This window comes from Pinus tabuliformis, chromosome 4_2 (assembly GCF_031772625.1).
Source record: "Pinus tabuliformis cultivar Carrire ecotype Pingquan chromosome 4_2, CPIR1, whole genome shotgun sequence".
NCBI classification, from domain to species: Eukaryota; Viridiplantae; Streptophyta; class Pinopsida; order Pinales; family Pinaceae; genus Pinus; species Pinus tabuliformis.
Window position 1 is genome coordinate 383,276,009 of NC_142304.1, and position 25,858 is coordinate 383,301,866.

The window sequence follows — 25,858 nt, forward strand, 5'->3', positions numbered from 1 at the left end:
AATCATTAAATTAAAAGATATATTCATCTATTATGTATATTTATTTACTATGCGGTTTTTTGAAAGACTCTCATGTCATTTTGTTACAAATGCGTTGTACACTTTAAAATCAACCTATCAATGGTGTATATATTATTTGTTAGTATGTGACAGATATATATGTCTTAGCATTACAATCCAATTTGTACTAGTTTACTTTTAAGATGTAAGTTGTGATGGCTAAAAATGTTTAAGCTGATATGTAGCGAATAGTAGTTTGAGAACTTTGAATCCAACAAAATTCGCTGCATTCAACAAAATTTACAAGCAGAATTTCATGTCATTTTGTTACAATTGCCCTGTACACTTTAGAATCAACTCCTTTGCTAGGAGCAATGGAAAATACAACACGTAAATAGCGCCATGTGAATCCTAATCTTGGGATTGCCAGGTCTAGAAGCAAAATTCTACTCTGTGAGCAGAAGAGGAGTGCTTCCAAATTGGATGTCTAGTCACTCAATTTCAAAAACCTTTTTTGGGGCAAGTGGCATAGAGATAATCCTTCAGGGAAACGTTTTTTTAGGTATACATCCAAGATTTTATTTGGATAAATTTTCATTGCAGGGTTGATGCATCTTCATTTGAAGATGGGGATGGATTGACAACAATGTGCCTTTCAGGATGTGAAAGGTCTGTACAACCTGAATGCTGCACAAACTTTGCAGGTGACAAGAATGTGCCATGGCGCACACAAACTCTACTAACCTCATCTCTGCTATAATTGTACAAGAATCCACTGATTGTTTTCCCATTTGGGCCTAGTCCAGTAGTTGAAACACACGGCATTTTGGGCAATGAGGATTGAGTTGGAGGCCTTTTATCTTCAGAAATATTTGGATTACCTGTTTTTTGTGTTGTAGCATTTGAACTAGATACTTGTTGGGAGGACTTGGTGAAAGACGAGGATTCTGTGAGTTGTCTTTCATGTGTGATTGTTGTCATTGAAGTTGGCAGTGCAGATTGAGCTGTAACAAAAGGTGCCTTTTCAAGAGCAACATCAGTAGATTTAGGAGGCTCTAGTTGACTAGAAGCACTCAATTCTGACGAAGCCACATTTTGTTCCTGGCCATAGATAATCTCATACCTGGATATAATTCACATTGCAATAGAGGCTTGTATTGACATAGAGACTTAGAAAGAAATCGAATTAAACCTTTCAAAGGAGTTTAGTCAAGTCACAAAAGGAGAACAGAGGCCTTCCTTCTTCAATTTCGATCACAAATATTTCCATAGAGATGCACATTTCATGACAGCTTCAGCTTTCATCTAGAGTTATTACTCCTTAGAATGTTCGAGTGAGTATTAAAGAGATATAATGCATGAATCGCTATCGGACTCGACTTAAGATAAAAAGATATAATGCCACATGGAGCTAGGACCTTACCACAGAGAAATTCAGATCATAGAACTAGGATCATGGTCCTTCTTTCACAGCTTCTTTATTCACATAGATCCTCATCTTCGCATCATTCCTTATAGATTATGGCCTTGACCTTCGTGTTATTCCACAGCACACACATAGAATTTTGATACCTTGCAACTCAGGAATATGATCCTTAGAGTTTTGCACCAATCTACAGGAGTTTTGGGCCTCAGGAATCCCATAAATTAGATGCTATAGAAGGCTTGCAGTAAAGGAGACACTGAGTTCGCACAGATCTTATATAAAAGAGTCACAGAACTTGCTCGCACACTTTGTCAAGATGGATCACAGAGTCTGGATCCATATTGGATCATCGATACAGGGTATTAACATTTGTAATATAGCCTTGGATTCAATGCAGACTATAGAGAGAGCTTCGTAGAGACAACAATTCTCAGAACGTCGCATATCTTAGAGCTAGATAGGCCACCGAATAGGTCACGGATTCAAGTGCCTTTAGGGAATCGGAGACAATTCACTTAAATCCAATACCACCCTTATCTTTCGTTAACTTCAAATTGTTCTTAGATCTTCAACCCTGCTCTAAACCATGTTCACTGTTTTTAGATCTTCAACTCTGCTCTGAAACCATGTTGATTCTCCAGGGTACATTAATTTTTTCTACTTCCAATGATCAGTTAGCATTGCTTCCAACAATCATTAGCACTAATTCCATATTAGTTCCATATAGAATTCAGTTAACATTAGTTCCATATAGCATTCTGAAATAAATCTTTATTTCTACATTGTGTATGTTAGTGGATTTCTTGCATTGAGTTTTATGTTTTGAATAAGCAATTACAAGTAGTTGCACGATTAAAATTAAGATCTATGTGGGTGAGTCCAATAAGCCATAAACTAATGAATTACACATCTCACAATTTAAGGTACATGTTAGATGTTTCCATTGTTTCTATCGAAAAATCCCCGTGTGAAAACTTAGAAAGACAACAATATTCTCAACCACTTAGTTCAAGTGGCCAACATGGCAAAGGTGTATTTTTATTACTCGATCAAATCAAGCCCAACGAGACAAGGGAGGAAGTTCCAACACAGGTCTTAATATTTCAAAGATATGATAATAATAAAGGTATTATCATGATAATTGATGATGGAGTTAATGTGAGTTTTGAGAAAACAGAGAAATCCAAATCCTTCTTGTTGTGACTGGGTAAACTTAGAAGTTCACTAATAACTACCTGTGAGGTGAACTATCAGATTCCTCTAGCATACAACAAAATATATATATAATCATTATAATTTGGGAATGGGAAATAATTCAAGTTCCCAAAAGAATTATGCCTTAGTCTTAACCACTTCCAAGATTCTATCATGGCTTCCCCTTAACCATTTTCAAGATTCTATCAACACCATATCACCGGATTACTAAGAATGGTCAAACGTTAAATTCATTTCTTAAACATTTAAATATTTCTTAAAATCCATACCCACAGGTTACAAGATCTGTTACTGCATCTATTCAACGATGTACAAGAGCAATCTCACAAATAACCAAAAACAAAGAAAAAAACATGTTGTTGCATCTATTCAACCGTGTATAAGAGCAATCTTACAGATAGATCTTCAACCCTGCTCTGAACCATGTTCACTGTTCTTAGATCTTCAACTCTGCTCTGAAACCATGTTGATTTTCTAGGGTACATTAATTTTTCTACTTCCAATGATCAGTTAGCATTGCTTCCAACGATCATTAGCACTAGTTCCATATAGAATTCAGTTAACATTAGTTCCATATAGCATTCTAAAATAAATCTTTATCTCTACATTGTGTATGTTAGTGGATTTCTTGCATTGAGTTTTATGTTTTGAATAAGCAATTACAAGTAGTTGCACGATTAAAATTAAGATCTATGTGGGTGAGTCCAATAAGCCATAAACTAATGAATTACACATCTCGCAATTTAAGATACATGTTAGATGTTTCCATTGTTTCTATCAAAAAAATCCCTGTGTGAAAACTTAGAAAGACAAAAATATTCTCAGCCACTTAGTTCAAGTGGCCAAAATGGCAAATGCCAACCAGTTTTGTGTATTTTTATTACTCGATCAAATCAAGCCCAACGAGCCAAGGGAGGAAGTTCCAACACATGTCTTAATATTTCAAAGATATGATAATAATAAAGATATTATCATGATAATTGGTGATGGAGTTAATGTGAGTTTTGAGAAAACAGAGAAACCCAAATCCTTCTTGACTGGGTAAACCTAGAAGTTCACTAATAGCTACCTGTAAGGTGAACTATCAGATTCCTCTGGCATACAAAAAATATATATATATATATATATATATATATATATATATATATATATATTTTGTTGTATGCCAGAGGAATCTGATAGTTCAAGTTCACTAATAGCTACCTGTAAGGTGAACTATCAGATTCCTCTGGCATACAACAAAAATATATATATATATATATATATAATCATTATAATTTGGGAATGGGAAATAATTTAAGTTCTCGAAAGAATTATGCCTTAGTCTTAACCACTTTCAAGATTCCACTCAAATTAAAATTAAAATAGATTGTATTTAAGCCACCACGCCAAAGTTGTTTTTAATATATGCCCCAATAAGTATAAATCATTCCACTCCACACCCCCACTCCAATAACTACAACTGCAATTCCTGCCATGTGTCTTTTTATGCCCCCAAATATTTACAAACCTCCCTACTCCACATCCCCACCCCAATACCTACAAACCTCCCTACTCCACATCCCCACCCCAATACCTACAGCCCCAACACCTACTATATGTCCTTTTTCGCCCCCGATACGTATAAACATCCCTACTCCACATCCCCACCCCAATAACTACAAACCCAAATACCTGCTTATGTCTTTTTATACCCGAAATATCCATAAACCTTCCTACTCCACATCCCCACCCCAATATTCAAACTTTACTCTACATCCCCAACTCAATACAAATACAATATAATGACCCTTATGAATGAAGAGGTAAAAAATTAATTAACAAGGTGAAAAACCCCTTTTGTTCTGGGGATTATCTGGGGGAATGATTTAAAAACATTTGGAAATCACCAAAACAGTTTGGTTGATAGTATGAGATTATATAAATTCACTGAGATAAAGAATGAGCATATGTCGAGGTGACTGTGCATAATATGCAAGAGATTTTCTTTCTAACATAGCAGCTGGAAAAGGCTTCTGTCACATATCCTGCTTTTTAAATTTCTAATAAGTACAGATTATTCCAGTCTAAATTAACTTATCGACCTGTGTGATGTAGCCATTAGTCTAATCATAAAAATGCTTCAAATGAATCTAGCCTTGTCAAGAACTAGCTAAATTTGAATAACGTTTCAAATGAATCTAGCCTTGTGAAGGACTAACTAAATTTGAATAGCACTTGAGGTCCGTATCATTGTATGTTCACGCTCTGAATTATATCAGGTCAGTATGAAATATAATCAAACTGCTAAGTAGAAGTAACAAACCAGAACAATAAATACAAGTAGCAAACAAGAACAATATGTAAAGTAGAAAAGACAGGGGTTTGGAGTTATGTACAAGTAGAAAAGACAGGGGTTTGGAGTAGAGACAGAGGTTTGGAGTTTTCGTATTTGAAGTTGAATTACTCACACAATTTTATACAGAAACAGAGTGGATAAGGAGTGCTTTGAAGCCAAAGTAGAATTGGACATTGGATAAAGCATTTAGCCTGTTGCAACTTGCAAGCATAAGTCGATACTCGGTAATAAGAGCATTACTTGTAAAAGATGATTTTAGGTCATAATTGTGTTCTTGTGGTGCAATGCAAATGGTGAAAGTTGAAAGTTAGCTGCACAACAAAAATAGGGGAGTGCATAAGAGAAAAACTGAAAGCCCCAGAAAAATCATATAAAATTCCATCCATTACCAAAAGCAACTATTTTCATCCATTACCGAAAGCAATTAAGAATAAAAAAGCTCGGTGGTGTTGGCACATCGCTTGACATGGCTAAAATGGTAGTCAAGCCAGACAATTAGATTGAAGCACCCCAGTTCGAAATTGAGTTCACTCTATTTCGCTTATGTTTTACACTACCAACTACCAAGCTATATTCGGATCGGATCATTCTCATTCATTGTTATACTATACTGTGGTGTAAATCCTATGAGCTATGTCCTTAACTTTTCTATTTTTTGTGGGTTATCTCTCTGCAATAATATCATGCATTTTCACAGATAGTATCCTCCAAATGATGATTTGATTTGATAAAATCTATATTCAGAAATTAGCCAAAATTATATAATTCATGGAAATATTCTAATGTATATATGGTAATTTGTAAAGTATCTCTGCGTTGAATTGGATCTATAAATATAACCTGAATAGGATTACCAGCTAATTTTAGAAAAACAATGATAATATATAGAAATACCCTAGCTCATCCACATGCTCAAAATGAGTGAGTTGGTGAAGAACATCCTTTTCACTTCGAAAGTCTGCTGCAAAACTCTCTGGACCATGTGTTAACAGGTACTCCAAAAGTACTAATGTTTTGAAAGCCTCTCTCCAACTCTTTGTATCCGAGACAGCCAACCTGGCAGTACAAACATTTCTTCGTTCAGTTATTTCCAAACCTCCAGGAGGGTTTGTTTTCATGTCACCAAAATCTCAACATTTCCTAGGACAAGGAGGAAAATTTCAAGCCAGTTTCAGTCCAAATATACCCAAACATAACTTTTTTCAGAGAAATCAAACCGTCAATACTGAAGTCTTTCATCTTTTACAATTAGAATCTTTCCAAGATATATCAAACTTGTAGTCTTTATCATACACAGTTTGTTTTAGAAAAACCTGATATTTATATTACTGAAAGGGGATCCAATTCTCTGCCTTCATAGATTACATGTTAAGCCATCAACATATTGATGTGGTAAATGGGGGATCATAATGAAACTTAAGGCACGTGGTCTGAAGATGTGAAACTTCAGGAATTTAAGGGACTAACAAACTGTTCATGTAGATTTCAATCCCAACATTAAAATCACAATGTTTTCATCACGTAACCAAAAAAACTTCAATTGGGCTTTTTACTTTGAATTCTGTAATGAATCTAAATGTAATAAAACAGCAAAATTTTTCCTTTATACCCTGTTTTCAATGTAGATTTCAATCCCAACATTCAATATTTCCGTTTAAAGATTTTGCCATTTTACGACGAAATATCTTTCCTTTTTATTTTCTTTAGAGGAAGACGGTTATTTTTCAGCCAAGAAATCCGGTCTGCCTCCACACCGCGTTTCGAATCCGGCTCATCTCTCGGCCCTTCAGCCCCACGCCTTGCAAAATGGAGGCCTTGGTAAAAACACGGCAGCGGGCGTCCTCCCTCGCCAGGTACTCGTGTGGCGGCAGCCTCTCCTCCTCCTCGTCGCCGGCCATTTCGACATCCATGGCAAAGGGGTTCTGCTCTTTCAGGTAGTCGACTCCCAGTATTTTGCTCCAGTCCGGCACGTTAACGGGCGCCGATTGATGATGTTGCCGGAGACCGGCGTCGGACGAGGAATCTCCCATCCTCGGAATCATCCACAGGCTCCCGTGGAATCCGGTGCTGCGTATGACAAATTGTCCCTCCATACAATTATTAATTTTACGATCTTCAACAGCTTCAAGATCAGCTTCCTTAAGGTCGACAGGCCACAGGTCTAACTTTCATTTTATAAAGAACCTTTGACCAAGAGCTGTTAACCGAAGCGAATGACCCATTAAAACCATGGACACAAAATGAAAAACTAACTTGGCCTTTACTCGCAGTAACATAAACTAGATCTGGGACCGGAACAACAAAAAAAGCTGAGAACACTGCATCTTTCCAACGAATGGTGAATATGGCTACTGCCACTCGCGGCCTGCTTTTCCTTGAGGCAACGCAATTGCTCACACAATGGATGACTTATATACTCTATCATTACATAGTTTGCAGAAATAATGGTTATTCATAGGTTTCACAAGACCTTGTCTGTTCCACAAAAGGTTCAGTCCACCACTATTTTTCAAACTTAAACCTCAAACTTAAACCTCAGCAACAAGTAAATTTAACACGACCATTCATTGTCTTCTTACAAAATATTTACATGAAAACGTAAGCAGTATACACCATGTGTTTCTTTCCCATTCTACCCGCCATTAAGTGATTTATTTTCATAATACAAGAAGAGAAATGTAAACATGGGTAGATAAACACATACCCTGGTTTTTTTTCTTTTCAATTTCTCCAACATTTTCGCCTCCACTAACTGCACAGCCATAACAAATATTTATTACGCACGCAAAAGGCGAACAAAGCAGCTAATTGTTCTACGAGAAAACCGTCCAAGTGTTTTACCTGAATTCCAGAAGCCCCTGGTACAAACAGCGATGGCGCCATGGATTTCAGAAATGGAACTATGAAAAGAGTTTATTTTGAAACACTTGTGATGCCGATTCAGATGATAAAATAGGAGTGAAATGAAAACATAGTGTTAGAGAGAAAGCTCTTAACAGTCACACACTTCACACTGAAAATTTACAGGCGTGCCTTTCACGCCACTGCCGCGTCGCACAGGTGATGTCCTTCAGTCTTATCAGTCAAAACTTGAAATCTGTCAATCCAACAGTGTGCAGTCACATCAAATACAATAGGGTACTTCACCACTTTTCAATACAATACAGTGTACAGTCACATCAAATCATGTTATAAAACTCAGTACAAGGTAACACACTGTATACCACCCATAATAAGACACGGCCCTGAGCTATGGACTGTTGTGTAAAATTGCTGGGATGATCTGATCCGTGTCCAGGTCAGATGGATCCGCTGACATCGATTTCGTGTATGGAGGTTGTCCTTGGGTCGGTCCAATTCAACTTATTCCTAATTGCCGGAGGCTTCTCGGCCATTTGTATCTGGGATATGTGTCATTTTGTTTTTTTGTGTCCCCCGCCCCGCGAAAGCCCTCACTAATGTGAAATGCACTCTTGAGTGCAGGGGCCACCAGGTCGAGCTCAACAGCGAATTTAGTGTCAGGGTTCTTGGTATTGTTGTAGAGTGTCAAAGATGGCAACTAATATTTATATTTGTGTGTAGTTAACCAGGGTTCTTGGTATTGATGTATAGTATCAAAGATGACAACTCATATTTATATTTGTGTGTAGTTGTAGTTCCATTAATGTATTGGATGTGGTATATTGGATTTTATATTTGGTTAAATTGAATTAGATAATATATATTGTTTTATTATATCAATAGAATTATAACTTCACAAATAGTCATTGTCTTTTTTTAATTCATGGTTGTATTTTTTACTAAACAATTAGCTATGTTTTATTGGCTTAATATTTAGTTACATAATATTAGAATTATTGGGATATACTATCTTGGATATATATATATATATATAAAGGTTGTTGCACGCCTTTTGTCTAGATTTTGAAAATGGGGTGTGACTTTACAGGGGCCTATTATGAAAGACTTTTTGTTCGTGTTTAGATTGTTTTATGTGGATGATAATACAATTTATAATTAATAAAATTAATAATTAATAATATTTAAATTAATTTTTTTTGTGTTGGGTGTGAGTTTAAATTGTGATTTGATATTTGGAATCAAGTTGTTATTAAACACCTATTAAAAAAATAGATGATCTTATTTAAGGTTAAGATATTAACATTACTTAAATATTATTTAAGTTTTTACTATCTCAATTTTTTGTTGCATTTATCACAGTGACAATTTATTTGTTTGTTTTTTTTTATTTTTCACAGATATAATGATACTTATTTTACACAAATAATATAAGTATATTGTTAATATTGTCGACATTTATTATATCACTGGATAAAATTGAATTTGAATGGGAAGAATCTCATTCCTTTCTCTCTAATCACTTAAAATAACCCAAATTAATATCACAAATAAAAATTTATTTATTTACACATTAATAATATTTTTTTAAATAATATATATTTTTTATAAAAATAATAAATTAATCCATATTTAAAATAAATAATATAATAATTAGTTTTACCATAAATTATATAAATTTTACTATTTCCCAATAATTTAAACAAATCAATTATAAATTAAAACTAACGCATTATATATTATTCTAAGTTTATAAAAACATCATTTATGCCCTAACAATTTTAGTATGTGATTTTACAAAATCGTTCAGACTTTCTATTTTATAAGGTTTGACCATTATAATTACCATAAGCACCCAAGCATTTAACTGGGCAATGATCACGGAAACCGTTTGAAATGCCACCCAAGTGCTTACGTATGTGATCAACTTCATTCATTCCTTACAATTTTAATTATAAGAAACCTTCCAAGCACGGATGCCACGTGGATAAGGATGACACCTATAATTTCACGTTCTAATTTAATATTCACGGTATATTACTTATTTGTTCAATTCTATTATGGATGATAGTTTACATCTTCCAACTCTTACTTTAGAAGACAGCCACAGCCATGATATTTTTGAATGTGGATTCCTTTCGATGTATTTTCTTTGGAGCAGGAAGATTCCAAACCTCCAAATGTATAATTAATGTTCGATATAATTACACCAATTACTTATTTTTATAATAAAATATATTTTTATTAATTACTTATTTTTATAATAAAATATATTTTTATGAACCTAAAATGGTTTAGAATTATAATAAATTATTATCAATTGCTTTTTTATATAATAAAATATATTTTTATGAACATAAAATGGTTTAGAATTATAATAAATTATTATAATTATAATTTCATACAGTACATTTGACATTTTTATACATTTAATAAATACATTAAACAATTAATTGTTCACGTACCAATTAGTGTTTTGCAATTTTGAACCTTTCCTAATCTATTTTTTCTACTTCTAATTTAACTATAAATAACTTTCTACAAACATTTAAAATATAAAACTAAAATAAAATAGATTCACCATTTTAATTTAAAATATAAAACTAAAATAAAATAGATTCACCATTTTAATTCAAATAGTTAAACATAAGTTTAGAATATTAATAATAATGATCCAATTCGTTATTGATTTAATCCAGAGTGTAATGTTACGAAAAACGAGAGGAATTCTTTGCTAATCCACTAATTGTTCTTTGCTAATCCACTAATTGATTTGTGTTTACTGTTCAAAAATGTAAGTTCAATTTAAATTCATACTCCTCGGAAATACACACTGAGTATAGTTGGAGTTTAGTGCACTTGAATTCCATCTTTGAAAGGACTTGGGTTGACTTACACTTGAATTTTTGTGTTTACTGGTGATAACTATATTTTTAATTTATATTCATACTTGCTGAAAACACACACTAAGTATTATTCTACAGTTGGAGATTATTACACTTGAATTACAATTGGAGATTATTACAATTGAATTTCAATTTTGACAGGGTTTGGGTTGAATTACACTTAAACTATAGAGCTTAATAGGAGGCTTCCAAGAGCGTTACCATTTGCATGTTGTGATAGGCACATGCCACTATGGAAGGATTTTTCTTGCTTTGCACCCTCAGCAAAATAGTGAAAAAAATATGGAGGGAGAGATGGCCAAATGGAAAAACATGAACCCTACCTTTATGTACTAAAAGCATAATACCTAGACCTTGGCTGCTCTACAAGGTTGAAACCAAACATAAGTTCAACAACAAACCAACTAAACCATAAGTGCACAATCCCACCCTCTAACATAAATGATAAAGAAATATCTTCTAAGCTCTGATTCTACAGATGACCACTTTCTTGAGACTCCAATAACTCCCTCATGTCTCCATCCATGGACTCTGAATTAGGACTTGGCTTCAGTCCCACATTCTCCTCGAAAACAGGGTAAGAATTTGGGTCTGGATCAGTTGTGTCACAATGTTGCAAGCCTTGAGCCACATCTAGTCCTTGATGATCCATTGCAGCCTACACAACAATCATTCATGTAATAGCTTTTGATAACGTACATGCAAAATATGCCCTCAACCTGCACAAGTCAAGATTGTTCTTTAAAAGAAGACCTACTAAAGATCGATGGCTTCTTACCATGTGCTTCCTTGGCTTCGAGACCTTCAATAGAAGGATCATTACCTTACATAGAAAGCCTACAACAACATGCCTAATCCCCAAGATTGGTCTCACCTCCGATTAGATCAGGAGCTTGTTCGAGGATGGGGAAGCCATAATGACCCAACTCACCTTATGAAAGGCCACACACTAAGTAATCAGCTCACTGCCTTAATTTATTTTTTCTTGAGCTAGATTGAACCTAGACCCTGCCGGTAGTCCCTGCTGGGTCTGCAAGGACAACACAAATGGATTGTATACTGTCCGATTTGAAATGGGATTTGAAATGGAACTGAAATAGTTCACCTAGAGCTGTCAAATCGATGGTGATGTGCGGAATTTGATATGTAATTGGGTTTTATTCGAAACCTATGGATTTTGTTTTAGTTAGACCTACTGATTACCTGAAACAGATTTCAATATTTATTGACATATTTTGAATATTATGAAAGGGTTATTTTAACCCAAGCTCAATGTATATAATTGGATTTTATGGTGAGAAAATTTTGATGTCTTATCCTTCAGTGCATATGTCTTAGTCACACATATGTGTATTTTTAATATTTTTCCCAAACGTATAAATATATATTTAAAATAAAATAAAAGCATATAATAAAAGCATATAAAATTATATAATAAAAGCTTTATATATCAAGCTTAGTGCATTGGGAGATCTCTTCCATGGTTTTGTTGGAATGCTAGGGAAAAGTTTCCTACTTTTTAGGCAATGAAAAATAATGGTTTTGTTTTTGTTGTTTTTTTTTTTTTTTTTAATAAAAGTTTATATATATTTATGTGAACAAAATATTTTGTTTAATTTTCTTTTATCTTTATTAAGATTAAATAATATAATGGTTAAAATGGATATATAATTTTATTTTATCTTTATTAACATTAAATAATATAATAGTTAAAATAGATGCATGCTACTACACATAAAAATAAATATTTTTTAAGACTTAATTCAGATTTAAAAACTAGCAAAGATGTTCACCACCTAAACTACAAGACATTTTTCATTATTCATAAGTTCACCACCTAAACTACAAGACATTTTTCATTATTCATAATGCAGTGCAGTGTTTTGAAGAAAAGAGTAGTGTTTTTATTGATTTTGCAATTATGTAATTGATCTGGATATTTTTAACTTGGGAATTCTTAAATCTTTTACAATATTTTTAAGTTAGAAATTCTTAAAAATAAATATTTTTTAAGACTTAATTCAGATTTAAAAACTAGCAAAGATGTTCACCACCTAAACTATAAGACATTTTTCATTATTCATAATGCAGTGCAGTGTTTTGAAGAAAAGAGTAGTGTTTTTATTGATTTTGCAATTATGTAATTGATCTGGATATTTTTAACTTGGGAATTCTTAAATCTTTTACAATATTTTTAAGTTAGAAATTCTTAAATCTTTTTACATTTTTATTTGTACAAGTTTTTGATATTAAATATTAATTCTTTACATCATCCATTTTTTAGGAAACAAGATATTACAATTTATTACGTTCAAACTTCAATAAAACCAATAACATCATAAAATATAAAAGATTTTACACTAAAAAATTATATATACTTAATCTTTCAATGACTTTCAATATATTTGATTATATTATATGTAACACACAAAAAATGTATAATTATGCATTTCATTTTTACTAAATAAATGGAGTTATAAATATATATATATATATATATATATATATATATATATATATATATATAATATTTGATTTAAATTACTTTAATTTTTAATGTAAAGAAAATTTCAAAATATTTATATAATTATATATATAATTTAAAAGAAAAAAAACTATAATAATTAACCAATTGTAATTAGAATCCAATACTCTCCAATTTCCCTAATAAAACAAAAACAAAAATAACAATAATAAAAATATTTAAAAATTCACGAAATCATAAAAATAATATTTTATATTGAAAAATATATATTTTTATAAGTAATCCCAATGCACTGTGTGATTACATTAACCAATAGGGAATCCCAAGGACATTGGTCCTCTACTTATTAGTATATTTCTACCATTCATGAACAATGCGTTCACGGCATGAGGATGAATTGATATAATCACGTCACTTGTTTTCAGTATTTACTAAGATACTTTGAATATTATGAGAGGGTTATTTTAATATAAAATCAATGTATATAAATGAATTTTATAAAAATGTTCCAAGTCAGCATTGATTTTTGAATTCTGGAACTTATTGGAATGGTCTATTAAATGGAGCCACTATCTTGGATTATAACCCAACATATCACACCACGGATATCTTGTTATTTAACGGAAAAAGTATGGATTGACACATGGGCCTCCATGCAAAGCACCATTGAAACAGGTGGACAGCGATGCAAACCACTGTTGGCTCGAACATCATGAAAGAAAAACATAAATAACCAAATCATTTTTGTGCCATAGCTACTGCATCATCAGCCATAGCAACTGCCTAATCAACCAACTGCTCTATTGATGCCCCTTAAGATATAGTAATCGGGCAGGTATAAATAGAAGTACGAAAAAAGGAAATGGAAAAAAAGGCATTTGTTACAGGTTGGACAAAAGGAAATGGCAGGTATAAATAGAAGTTTGAAAAAAAGGAAATGGAAAAAAAATGTAAATAAAAGCAACAAAGATTAGAAAAAAGGAAATGTATAAAAAGGAAGAAACAAAGGTGCAGAAGACACCTGAAGTACCTGGATCATATGAAGGAAGTTTTAGACCTGAAGGAGAGGCTAGGCGTAAACTGAAACAGGTTTTTCAAGAGTGTTATTTTTTGAGTTGCGATTGTAAATTGAAACTGGTTTTTCAAGAGTGTTAATTTTTGAGTTACAATTGTTGTTTTATGGGGCCAAATTAAATAAATAACTGAGACAGGTTTTTCAAGAGTGTTATTTTTTGAGTTGCGATTGTAAATTGAAACTGGTTTTTCAAGAGTGTTAATTTTTGAGTTACAATTGTTGTTTTATGGGGCCAAATTAAATTTATTTTCATTTAAATCAGAGTGAATTCAACCTTGTGAATATGATTGATTGAGTTGAGTTTCGGGTAACACGTTTTATTAAGGATGTTGAAGTTAAAATTCTTTTCATTTAAATCACAGTGCATGCAGCGTTGTGAATATGCTTGAGTCGAGTTTTGTATAATACTTTTTATTAAAGATTTTGAAGTTGTGGCTTTTGAGTTTACATGTATATCAATTGTTTTAAGCCTAATCCTGGAATTATAAGAAGAATCTTATAATCAAGCAAAGAATTAAATGAAAAATGTTTGTATTTCAACAAATTATTTAATAAAATTCTGAAGCCAAACATAAGTAAATTTGAATTGAATGAAAAATGTTTGTATTTCAACAAATTATTTAATAAAATTCTGAAGCCAAACATGACTTAATTTTAGAGAAACATAGACATAATTTAATACTCCAATATTCTTGGAAATTTGAACCAAAATTCAAAAGAAAACGTGAATAAATTTTAGACCAAACATAGACAGTAAAGCAAAGAATCCTCCCATATTCTTGAAAATTCCAAAATTCCAAAATTCAAAAGAAAACGTGAATGAATTTTAGACCAAACATAGACAGTAAAGCAAATATCAATCAATTTTAGACAGTAAAGCAAATATGAATAAATTTTAGACTAAACTTAGACAGAACTTTGAAAATTAAACACTAAAAATTCAAGAGAAAACATAAGTAAATTTTAAATCAAACATAAACAGACTTCAGTATTAATTTATAATGCATCAATATTCATGAAAATTCAAAAGAAAATATTGGAAGTTCAAGAACAGACAAACCAACTCTTATTCCGCCCTTTCTGGAGAGTGTTCTATTATGAATTTGTTCTATTCAACCTTGGATACTGGTTCAACTTGGTAAATGGGTTATGGAATGCTTTGACCTCTGCTACTTTACTTCTCGGTGCTTCCCCTCGAGAAAATGAAACTATTGGTAGTGCTGCTAAAACTGTTACTCTATCTACATCCTCACTTCTCCTCGAGTAAATGCAATTGCTGGTAGTGCTGCTAAAACTGTTACTCTATCTGCATCTGCACTGGAAAGAGCGTACAAACCACACCGAAGAACAAGGTTATTTGATGTTCAAAACCAGCGGAAATTACAGAAATTGTCTTCTGGAAGCTACTATGACTAATTAATTGGGGTTATCTTCATCACAAAGAAAAAAGTGCACTTGATCGAGTACTAGACCCAACTCTGTTCATCCCCATCCAAAAGCGAAGAGAGGAGCGAAGAATTGTTGTGGGAAGACCCAACCCCAAAAGCGAAGAGAGGAGCCACAAATTGTTGTTTTAGCAGTTGTGGGAAGCTTCATAGATGACAAATGGCTAACATGCCAACAGCCAGTTGTGGTTAACATAGCCTCTTATTCAAATTTTATTATTATTAATATAACTTCGTTATTTCACCTTACATTCGTAACTCATACACTTGTAAATTTTATCTAACGCCCAATAATATTTATTTTCAATTAATATAATAATATAAAAATTATTTTATGCAATTGCATTTTTTACGGTGTCCTTAGTCATACAGCCAGATCAAATAATTGAGATACGAAAGATTTTAAAGTAAACAATTATGTAAACTGAAAATATCAAATAGATCAAATAATTAAGATAGGGAAAGATTTTAAAGTTCATAGTTCATTTGCATCGGGGCATGTGAAGCGTGCAATAAGACCTCCAATTCACAACTTTGGTTATAAATTTCTTACACCAATATTTGCAGAGATAAACTTTGGTTAAACTTTGATAGTGGATAAATTTTTTTGGTCAAAAGACCGGTTAATGTATGGTCAACGATGGATCGATCGCTATTAGTCCCAGGCAGGGACTAATAATATTAGGAATGACCTAAAAAATTACAAAATCGATAAAATAATATTGGAATGACTTTTTCATTCAAATTTCTTTTCCTCTCTTCCGATTAGTAGATGTCATCTCAACGTTATTGCTTGTGTATTGTGGAGAAACTACATTCCTTTTTAAGAAGAAAAACATTCTTTAAAAACAAAATAGTAGCAGCATGTGTTATTCTTGGCTCTCGTTGCTATGGAATAAGGAGTTGTGAAATTTATCTGGACCATATAGGAGAGCATGGTCAAATGGGCACGTATCTCTTAAGAGCTTACTTTCCTGTGACCAGAGCTTCGACAGCATGTACCTCGATTATGCCGGCAACAGTAGTTGACCTTGGGCTAGCGACAACCTTGTAAAGTGCTCTAGTGCAAAGCCCAACGCAAACGATGTTGAAGATATCCTTGGTACCCCTGGCAACCATGATCTCGCTCTCCTAGTCGGCATAGAGGAGCTCTATGATGCCTAGTATGTTACCAAACTTCATTGTCGTGTGGCCAGAGGCGTTTAAGACATTGTTAACCCCAAGCTGGAATCTTCTGGGCCTTCAATCCCTTTACCAGGCCAACGCTGGCACCAGAGACGACACTGAGGAGAAACTCGTAGCCCATGTAATAGGTGATATTTTCACCACAATACCTTCTCTGCACGATGGCCTCTTCTTTAAATAAGAATTCCAGGGAAGTAGGGATCTGATATATATTCTGAATCAGCCTATAATCAATGGAACCATACATATCTCCTTAGGGATTGTAGAGGCGGCGCCTTCGCGATCTCTCCCTCCATCTGTCGAATGATCAATTATTTGATTACTGGTTTCGCTGGGGTATGCCTTCCGCAAGTGTTTCCCCTTGGTTAATCTCGCGACTTGCACCTTTTGTAAATTCAAAAGAAATCAGGACAAGGAAAGAGAATAAAGGCACGAGAATGGAACCAATATTGCAGACCCATCATTTGCAACTCAATTAAGGAAATAATGCCCAGTTTCAACGCCTTATTTTCGTTTTTTGGAGAAACAATTGAGGAGAATCTATTCCAAGAGGATCAACACTTGGATGTTTTGGAAACCATGATCTAACTTATGATCACCTGTTTTAGAAGTTGATAAGCCAATGATATAATAACATATATAATGTGAACTTCAATATATTCTCAGATTTGAATTTTTTGATGATGGCATACCCAGATTGGAAACTACACTCGCTTCAAATTAATGGAAAAAAAATAAAGAATATATATTTTGTAGTCACGAAAGAGATGAGAGATGTCAAAGATGGAGGAGCCGTAAAAAGGACGAGACCCGTTAGAGCTAGAAGAGCCACTGTAATAAAGGGAAGGCACAGATAGGGGAGAAAGGGGAAGGAAGAAAGGAGAAGGGAAAAAGGATAAAGGAGAAGTTTGGGTGTGGGTAATATTGTTCAAGCGGAGCTTGGGGTTCAATACAAGCTTGGGATTCAATGATTTACTTTGCAAAGAAATCATTGGGCCTATATTCACTGGAACTACCATGCAGCTACTAGGGAAGCTATTAGATCTTACGACATGATTATTGGCTTGGACAAACCTTTGTTGGCCTTATCCATAGAGAACAACTTTCGACATTTGCTAAGTTCAAGGAGAGGAAAGCAAGGCTTGTGCTTTCAACCTTTGGGCAGGAAGGTAGTTAATCACTTGCAATCATGGAAAATTTTAGGGGCTAATATTCACAAGTGGGCTAATGTTCCATGATTTTTCCAAAAAAAAAGATTCGCCAATTTCCATTTTTTATAAAAATGATTCGCCCAAATTTTACAATATAAAATTATTTTACCTTGAAAATCACCAAAATTATATAGAGAGTATATATAAAATCATTATTAATTTGAATAATTTGACAAATACATTAATAGACATTTTATAGTTTGCATATTAGGGACTAGTGGGATTCGCCAATGTTTTTAAACTTCAAGATAATTTTCCATCCTTAAAAGTTTCCCTGCTTGCAATGCTTCTGAAGTTTAATAGAACCTTTTTAAAAAAATTGTTGGTATTAGTCTATAGAACTTTATGTAACTTCCTAGGGTGAAGTAGACTTCCTTAATTGGAGTTTATGGGTTTTAATAGTCTCTTTTATGAATGCGGGGGTTTAAGTTCTCACTAATTTCATTCTAAATGTAGGTTTTAGCTGCATCTACATCGGCCACATAGACACAAAAGCATCAAAGCATCGAAGATGACAAGGTGAACATGGATCCTATGGTTGGTATCATATACTTGCAGTTTGGTTATTTCAACTTACTTATTTTAGAAGAGGAGTTCATCTCTTCATAAATAGACATTGTTAATGGTGAGAAACTCACTAATCAACATTGATGTTATATTTTGAATAATTTAGAAATAGTAGAGAATCCACACACACATCCAATCATCTCATGATTGGATTTTAGTGTTTTTTCTCTTGTTCCTTTGGTTATTGCTTATCTTTAAATATTGACAAGACTCTTCTATCAAATAGTCTTTTATATTTCTCGATAAAAATATTTTTACTCCAAGGATTGATAAAGACAGAAATCTACTGCCACATATTACGCACAAAGTGTAATTTTCGAAGTTTTTTTCAATAATGTTGAACCATGTCATATTGATTCTTCATCTCATGTCAGCCACAACGTTAACTTGAAAATGTATATCATATAGTTACAAATGAAATTCATCTCAGACTGATATTTTATGATAGCCTTGATTCCTTCTTAAGTATTCAACACACACTCTACTCAAGTAATTTTCCATTCTACCAATCCTTTTTTAAAAGGAAAGTGAAATGGATCAATTATCCCATAATGGAAACATCTAATGTACATAGCCAGACACTATTTGCATGAAAACTAATATAAATTATAAACTATTTTCCTTTGGCTTTCTACTAAGTTCAACATATCGGCCTCCCACAAGCTACAAAGTTTTCTCCCACAAGCCAGGAGTTGAAGCAGAGGCAACAATGATTAGATTGGGGTTGAAATCTCGCTACATACCAGTAATCCAAGGATAACTCCTCCTTCAAATGATTGAATTTCCAGCCTGCATAGCCAAGAAAGAACCTACAATTTTCGGGTTGAATCACTTCATTCCTCACAAGTTTTTCTGCAGAGTGTAAATTATTCCTAGCATATAACAAAAATCGGGAATAACTTCATCAAAATCTGTAACAACATTTTCACCTATAGTTAATAGGAACATACTTTCTTCAAGAAACCCACCAAAAAGCAGTGGACAATCTGTAAATATTGTAAGCAATCCTAGAATAGTAGGCTTCATGTCTTCGATACACCTTTGAAAAGGACGATTAAGGATGACCCCAAATGCACCCTCTCTGGGGTCATTAGATCCTGCTTTAAAAAGAAAAACTAATGTTATCTCAAAACTCTGTGTCCCATCGAGATTTTTAGTTGCAACAAGTAGAAAACCCGTTTCAGGTGCTTGAATTGGATGAGCCCATTTAGGACCAAATTCTATTAAGGATTCTTTCCCATTTCCTAGATCACCATTTCCACTCTTTGAACTTGCTTTGCTGCCACAAGTTTTGCTTGAAAGGCTCGCCAATCACTGTTGTGAGGTGAACCTATTCATCGACATCTTCTGATCCAAGAGAGTTATACTCACTTTTACCTTCCGGGTTGTCCTCTTCAAGGACATGTTTGTTGTCATTTTTTATTGCAAAGCAGGGACCCTGTAGCCTTGTGTTTCCCAAATCCTACCTTGTGAAATCCTTTAGCTTGTTTGAAGAGTGAATTTTGTAGGACCCAATAATCCATCTGAGCTCTTGTGTTGTCTCAATCTGCAGTGGCTTAATACACCATTTGGGTTTTTGGTTAATCTTCAATTGGAGGATGAATTTATTGTTGGTTATATGTGGAGAGAGCGGAATGACGCGAGTGAGGGGGAGGGTCTACAGTCTGGCACACTGGATTTCCATGGAGGACCTATTGTACCTGCTGAAAAGTGAGGGGGAACAAGTAATAGGAGGTCTAGTGGTGGTGATGAAAACTATGAGCAGAATCTAAGCATATCCTGGTGGATCTTACAGAAGGATGGATGTGTTGGGGCTAATTCGAGGAATTTCAAAGATATTTCCCAATGCCTTTGTTTCTCTCCTCCAAACTACTCTCCAATGGATGGGAACTCTCGAAAGCACTGGAAAATAGGAGGGATCGTAATCTTTGAAGATTGGTCCATCAATATTTTAAATTGTTTACAATGCATGCAACTACGCATTGCCATTAGGAATTATAGCTTGGATCCTTTGTCCACAGTGGGTGCCCTTAAATTGCATTAATGCACATATTTAGTTCATTAGAGTGTCAACCATGTTTGTTTACCATGCATTCTATATGTAAAATGTTCAATGTATAACAACTTGGGATTGCTAAGTTTCTACTTATGTAACCGTCTAACCTCTTTAGCATTTGGAGTCTCACTTGACACATATCAAGACAAATGGGATAAAATACAAACAAAGAGGGGAATATAATTTGATACAGACTCTTACACCATCAAGATGAAACTTAAATAAAATTTGTTCAAGTTATCCTTTAAAAGCAATCATTCATCCTTGTCCTTTTTTAACACCACTATTTTTTGAGACACTTAATGATCACTACTTCAGTTACCAATGGCTTGAATTTATCAGTTGAAAGTTGAAACTATGATCTCATATAAATTCCCTTCCAGATGTTTGTCTTGTGTATCTCTTTCTGCTACAAGTCTGGCAGCTAGTAATTGTTTCTTACTCGAAAAAGCTCTTTGAGGAAGACATCATTGTATCTCTTAGCTATGTTATCTCACCTCTGAATCCACCAAGGTGATACCCCATATATTCACTTAATTCTTGCAAACACGTGCATTCATGCAACCTCTAGAGCACGTTGAAATATTACAAACAAAACAAAAGGAGCTTATATAATTCACATTTTGAAATGGAAGAACTATAACTAATCAAACAACAGTTTTGATGGATTACAAGATGGTGCATCTATTTCTATTGTAAGTCCTACAACTAGGAATTCTTTGTTCCTCAAAATAACTCTTTGAGGAAGACATGATCATTTCTCTTAGTTGTTTTATTTCATCTCTGAATCCGCCAAGGTGATACCCCATATCTTCACTTAAATCTTTCAAACATGTGCACTCATGCAACCTCTCGAGCACGTTGAAATATTACAAACAAAATTGAAGAAGCTTATCTAATGCACATTTTGAAAATGGGATTTACAAAAGAAAATGTAGCATAACTAGCTAAGTCTCTGTCATGTAGCTAGTTGTATTCTAAACTTCCATACTCTTCCCACACAAAACAGGTCTAGAATTAATACTACCAGAGTTTTCTATATGAGAATAAATGTTGGTTTATTTTTATTATATATGTGTAGGGAATTATCGTTTCCACAATCATTCTGCAGATATCTAGCTATGACATTTAATCCTGTTGAATGCATTTTTTTATTATTTTTTAAGTTTTCCAAATGTCTGTATCCTAAACTTACTCCGCCAATTATCTCCTTTAGGGTCAGAATGAGCACAATTATCATGGGAATACCTCCTTTAGGATCAAATATTATCTCTAGTGGAACTTTGAATTGGTCAAAGACCTAGTACCCCATGATAAGAAGATAGGGTGGTACCAAGAAAAGGGGCATGTCCAACATGCTACCCATGTCTAAGATAATATAATAAAAACAATGTATAATAGGGCTCTCCTCTTCCTTTATTTATATAATAGGACAACAAATCCAATGATGTAAGGTGAGGCTAAGCCCCTATAGGTAGCTCAATTTTGTACAAGAACATATGACCTCAATTAAAATTAGGGTTGCATATTTCCAGGATAAATAAGGAGAATATTACAATACTGAGCAATAGTAACCCCCATCTTTGAGTAGCCATGACCCATGATAGCCACTTGTCCTCACTCTAAATTCATTTTCTAATAGTTTTTTCTAGACAATCTCTGAATTTTGCACAACATTCATACAATGAATCGTAAGCACACTGTAGCCAAAGGGTAAGTATAAAATTTCTTTAAATGTGTATTGGAAAGTTTGTTTCATTACTGCACCAAAACAAACACTATTAAAGTAGTAATTTTAGAGCAGGATATTTCTTTCAGATTCTTTTTTCAAATGGTGTTGCTCTATTCACAAGAAGCCCAAATGGACAGAAATTCTACACATCGAGTTAACAACACATAGACATCAACATGAGCCAATCCTTGGCAAGGATGCGACTTCACAGTTTACAAGATAAATTTGTCATGCCTTTTAGTTGGATGAGGATCCCTGGAATTTTGAAAATTAGCATAACAGTTTCCCAAGTCTGCATAAAATTCACCTCTATGTCTTCTAAATTTCAATAATGATGTTGGAAAACCTCAAATGCGAGATTCTTGGTTGAGATAAATCAATGTCAACCAAATTGCTAAAGTTCTAGCATGGTTGAGAAAAAACATACAAGACTGAATGTTATTCTATAATAGTTAGGAATTATGAATTATGAATAGAAAATTCTATAGGAAAATAAATGTAGAAGAACCCAAGAACACCCCAACATTGCAGCACAATCATTTGACCTTTTCAGGATCAGGAGAAAGATTGGTTAGACATTTACTTTCCACAAGGGAAAACAAGGTCGTGTATGCCTTTAAGAGAACATATTTAGAACAGGTTTGTTGTTGTTTCCTTCAATCCCTTGAAAGCATGGCTTCAAGATACATACATCAGAGCTTCCTAGAAGGCTATAATAAGAGAACCCTTCCAATAAGATTTAGCAAGGGTGAATAAAGACTAGTAAGTTTCCCAGATCCATTGACAGGGGTATAGATTGTGTTATCACTCAGGTTGTTCCCAAAAGTTGTAAGAAAGGGAATACAGCCGAGGTAACCACAGACCAATCTTTTAGACACAGATTCTAGCCAATCTGCATCCAGAGAGGGCTCTCTCTTTATATTTTAGCTTTGTTTAAGGTGTATTAGGCTAGTTATGAAGTGAAAAGGTTTGTTTTCGATTTTTGGTTGGAAGGATGGGGAGTCAGTAGAACAGTGACGTGAGGTTGAAGCATTTCAGTCCATTAGGCATGATGGAGTCAAATAAAGATGGCTTCCTGGGTTAAGTTTATTATCAGAGAATTTATCATAGAGCAAGGTACTCAAATATGGAGCAATTCATAGGCTGAAATTTGATGGAATGTAGTCAATGGGTGAAGGGCAATTAAGAATCCTTCATCATGTTGACAGAGGGAAAATGGGTGATTATTGCCAAGGAGAAATTAAGAATTCCTTAGATAATATTCAAGATGAAAGAACCAGGGGAAAAAGGAGCAATTAAGAATTCACTGTTTATGCTAATTCTTGAAGAAAACATTAATAATAACAGAAATTGAACACAGAGTGCAAACAAGCAAATTCTGGGTTATTCTTTTTCCTTATTACTTAGATCATGAAATATAGATGATATAGTAAACACAGAAACTGTAAAACACAAGTTATAAGAGACTTATTGATCCATGAAATGATTTAGGAATTCTGCAACATGGTCCTTAGCATCAAATCTTCATCCAGTGAGCAAAACGAGTGGTTCCAACAACCTTTTATTCCAAAAATTGTTCAGTATTACAGTCACAGTTATGAACTTTCTCCACCAACCAACCCCAAATACTTCTTCTGAGGGGGTATTTATACAAAACATCAAGATATTATGCAAAATATCTGATAGAAGATAAATATCTGCTGATAATTAATGTTTTTCTTACACAGATAGAGACAGACAGTCTCGAAAACAGGGAGCCAATAAATGATGCAATAAATTCACGCTGTGTTGGTTGATCCGAATTAAAGAGAAGTACTGGAGGTAGATGTTGTAAGTCGGTCTTCTAACTGTTTTCCATTGATCCTATGCATTGATTTTCTGCTATGGCTAGGCCTTCTTTAATGCTGATGTGATACGCTTTAACTTGCAAGACCGTGTTTCTTTTCTGTTCTGCGCATTTACAACAGATGGTGTGCAATTTTGGTTCGACCCATGATAAGTCTACATGATTTCTAGCATGTTTTGCCACCACTCTGGCCCTGGTATTTGATGTCTCTGTAGCTTCCTTAAAGTCTCATCGGTCTCTGTGTACCTAAAGAAATTAGGTGGGGTGGTGAACAGATGCTTCACCTCATGCTCTATGTAAAAAAGATTTTCCAGGCTGTCATACAGGGACTGGCCAGATGGAAGTGCCTTTTCTGTTGAAGTACTTGAAGATGCACTAGCTTGATTGACAGAGAATGTATTTAATTTGTGTATATAGTCCTTGTGCTTCATCAAACGATCATTATCTCCCACAGGACTTGGCAAACCCTTTTGATTCAAGACTGTAAAGTTGTCTGTAAAAGAGTCAATTTCTACCTGCATGTCCTGGCATCTTTTGTCCAAGTTTTGCATTAGAGTTCTCATGGTTAGAACTCTCTTGACATCCAAAATGGTGCCTGTTTCTCATATCTAGTGTTGCAAGTTCTTCACTGGTTTTGTTATTCAAAAAATTGATTAGCATGTTAGCTTGCTCAAGCATTTTCCCCAATACAGCTCTTGTTTTCTGAACTTCCACTTGGGCTACTTTTATCAAATCAATTTGTTCATAAATGGTCTGAATAGACCTCCATATACCACTAAGTGATTGAATGATGTTGTTCCACAGGATTCCTCTGATTTCTGCCAGAGGCTTATGCAGAGAGAGATATTTTTCTAAAGATCTTACCTTATTTTCCAATGCTTTGACTTCTCTTGTCTTTTCTGCCACAGTCATTTTAGATTTATCATAGCTCTGCTCAATCTTAGCCAGTTTTTCTTTGACTTGCTTCAATTCAGATACTTGGAGTTTTAACTCCTCCATGGCTTTGATTAACTGCTCTGTGGTCATGGCTGTACTGCTGCCTAGTGCTGTTGCTGTTGATGTTGCTCCTGTGATGATTTCTGCAGTTGATGCTGGGACAGTGGAAGGCACTGCAGTTGTAACTGTGGGAGGGGTAGTTGTGGTCGTTGGAGTTACTTGAGGCGGCTGGGAGGCTCGATTTTCTTAGAAGTTCAATTTTGCTACTTTGCACCCTCATATAGATTATATTTGTAATTGATAGTCCATTAAACTTGTCCAGTTTCCGGCTGCAAGGCGTCTGGAAACCTGTTTCGAAATCGTGGAAAACGCTCAAAAACGATCCTTGTAATATGCTGTAAGTTACACAAAACTCTTACCATAGCTTCAATCCAATTTTTCAAAAACAGATTTCCAGATCTACAAATTTTATTATAATCATAGCTACAAAATGGTATAAATGTTGTTTCTACTTTCTCTTTGCGCCATGTAAATAATGGTTCCCCGTATCATTATAAAATCAACGTAGCTGCTATA

At 34.1% G+C, this 25,858-nt stretch overlaps 1 protein-coding gene, 1 long non-coding RNA gene and 1 pseudogene across 3 annotated transcripts; all 3 read right to left on the bottom strand.

The window, feature by feature from the left end:
- Positions 1-5,680: 5,680 nt before the first annotated feature.
- LOC149169531 (uncharacterized) lies at positions 5,681-8,416 on the bottom strand. 2 transcript variants are annotated; one of them, XR_016259794.1, is made up of 4 exons: positions 8,204-8,416; positions 7,821-8,076; positions 7,684-7,731; positions 5,681-6,035 (listed from the first exon to the last, which is right to left on the bottom strand). It is a non-coding gene; the product is annotated as an uncharacterized LOC149169531 (long non-coding RNA). The 2 variants fall into 2 exon arrangements; XR_016259793.1 differs by lacking the exon at positions 8,204-8,416 and having other exon boundaries at positions 7,821-8,097.
- Positions 6,649-7,319, bottom strand: LOC149169532 (protein S40-6-like). The gene has a single exon (XM_089428727.1). It carries the CDS (start codon positions 7,070-7,072, stop codon positions 6,704-6,706), a length of 369 nt encoding a protein of 122 aa, XP_089284853.1. The 5' UTR covers positions 7,073-7,319; the 3' UTR covers positions 6,649-6,703.
- Positions 8,417-16,688: 8,272 nt separating the features above from the next.
- LOC149169533 (mitochondrial import inner membrane translocase subunit TIM23-2 pseudogene) lies at positions 16,689-24,867 on the bottom strand (annotated as a pseudogene).
- Between the last annotated feature and the right edge of the window lie 991 nt (positions 24,868-25,858).

Coding starts and splice junctions, on each gene's coding strand:
- LOC149169532 (XM_089428727.1), bottom strand. CDS start 7,072: ATGGAGGGACAATTTGTCATACGCAGCACCGGATTCCACGGGAGCCTG.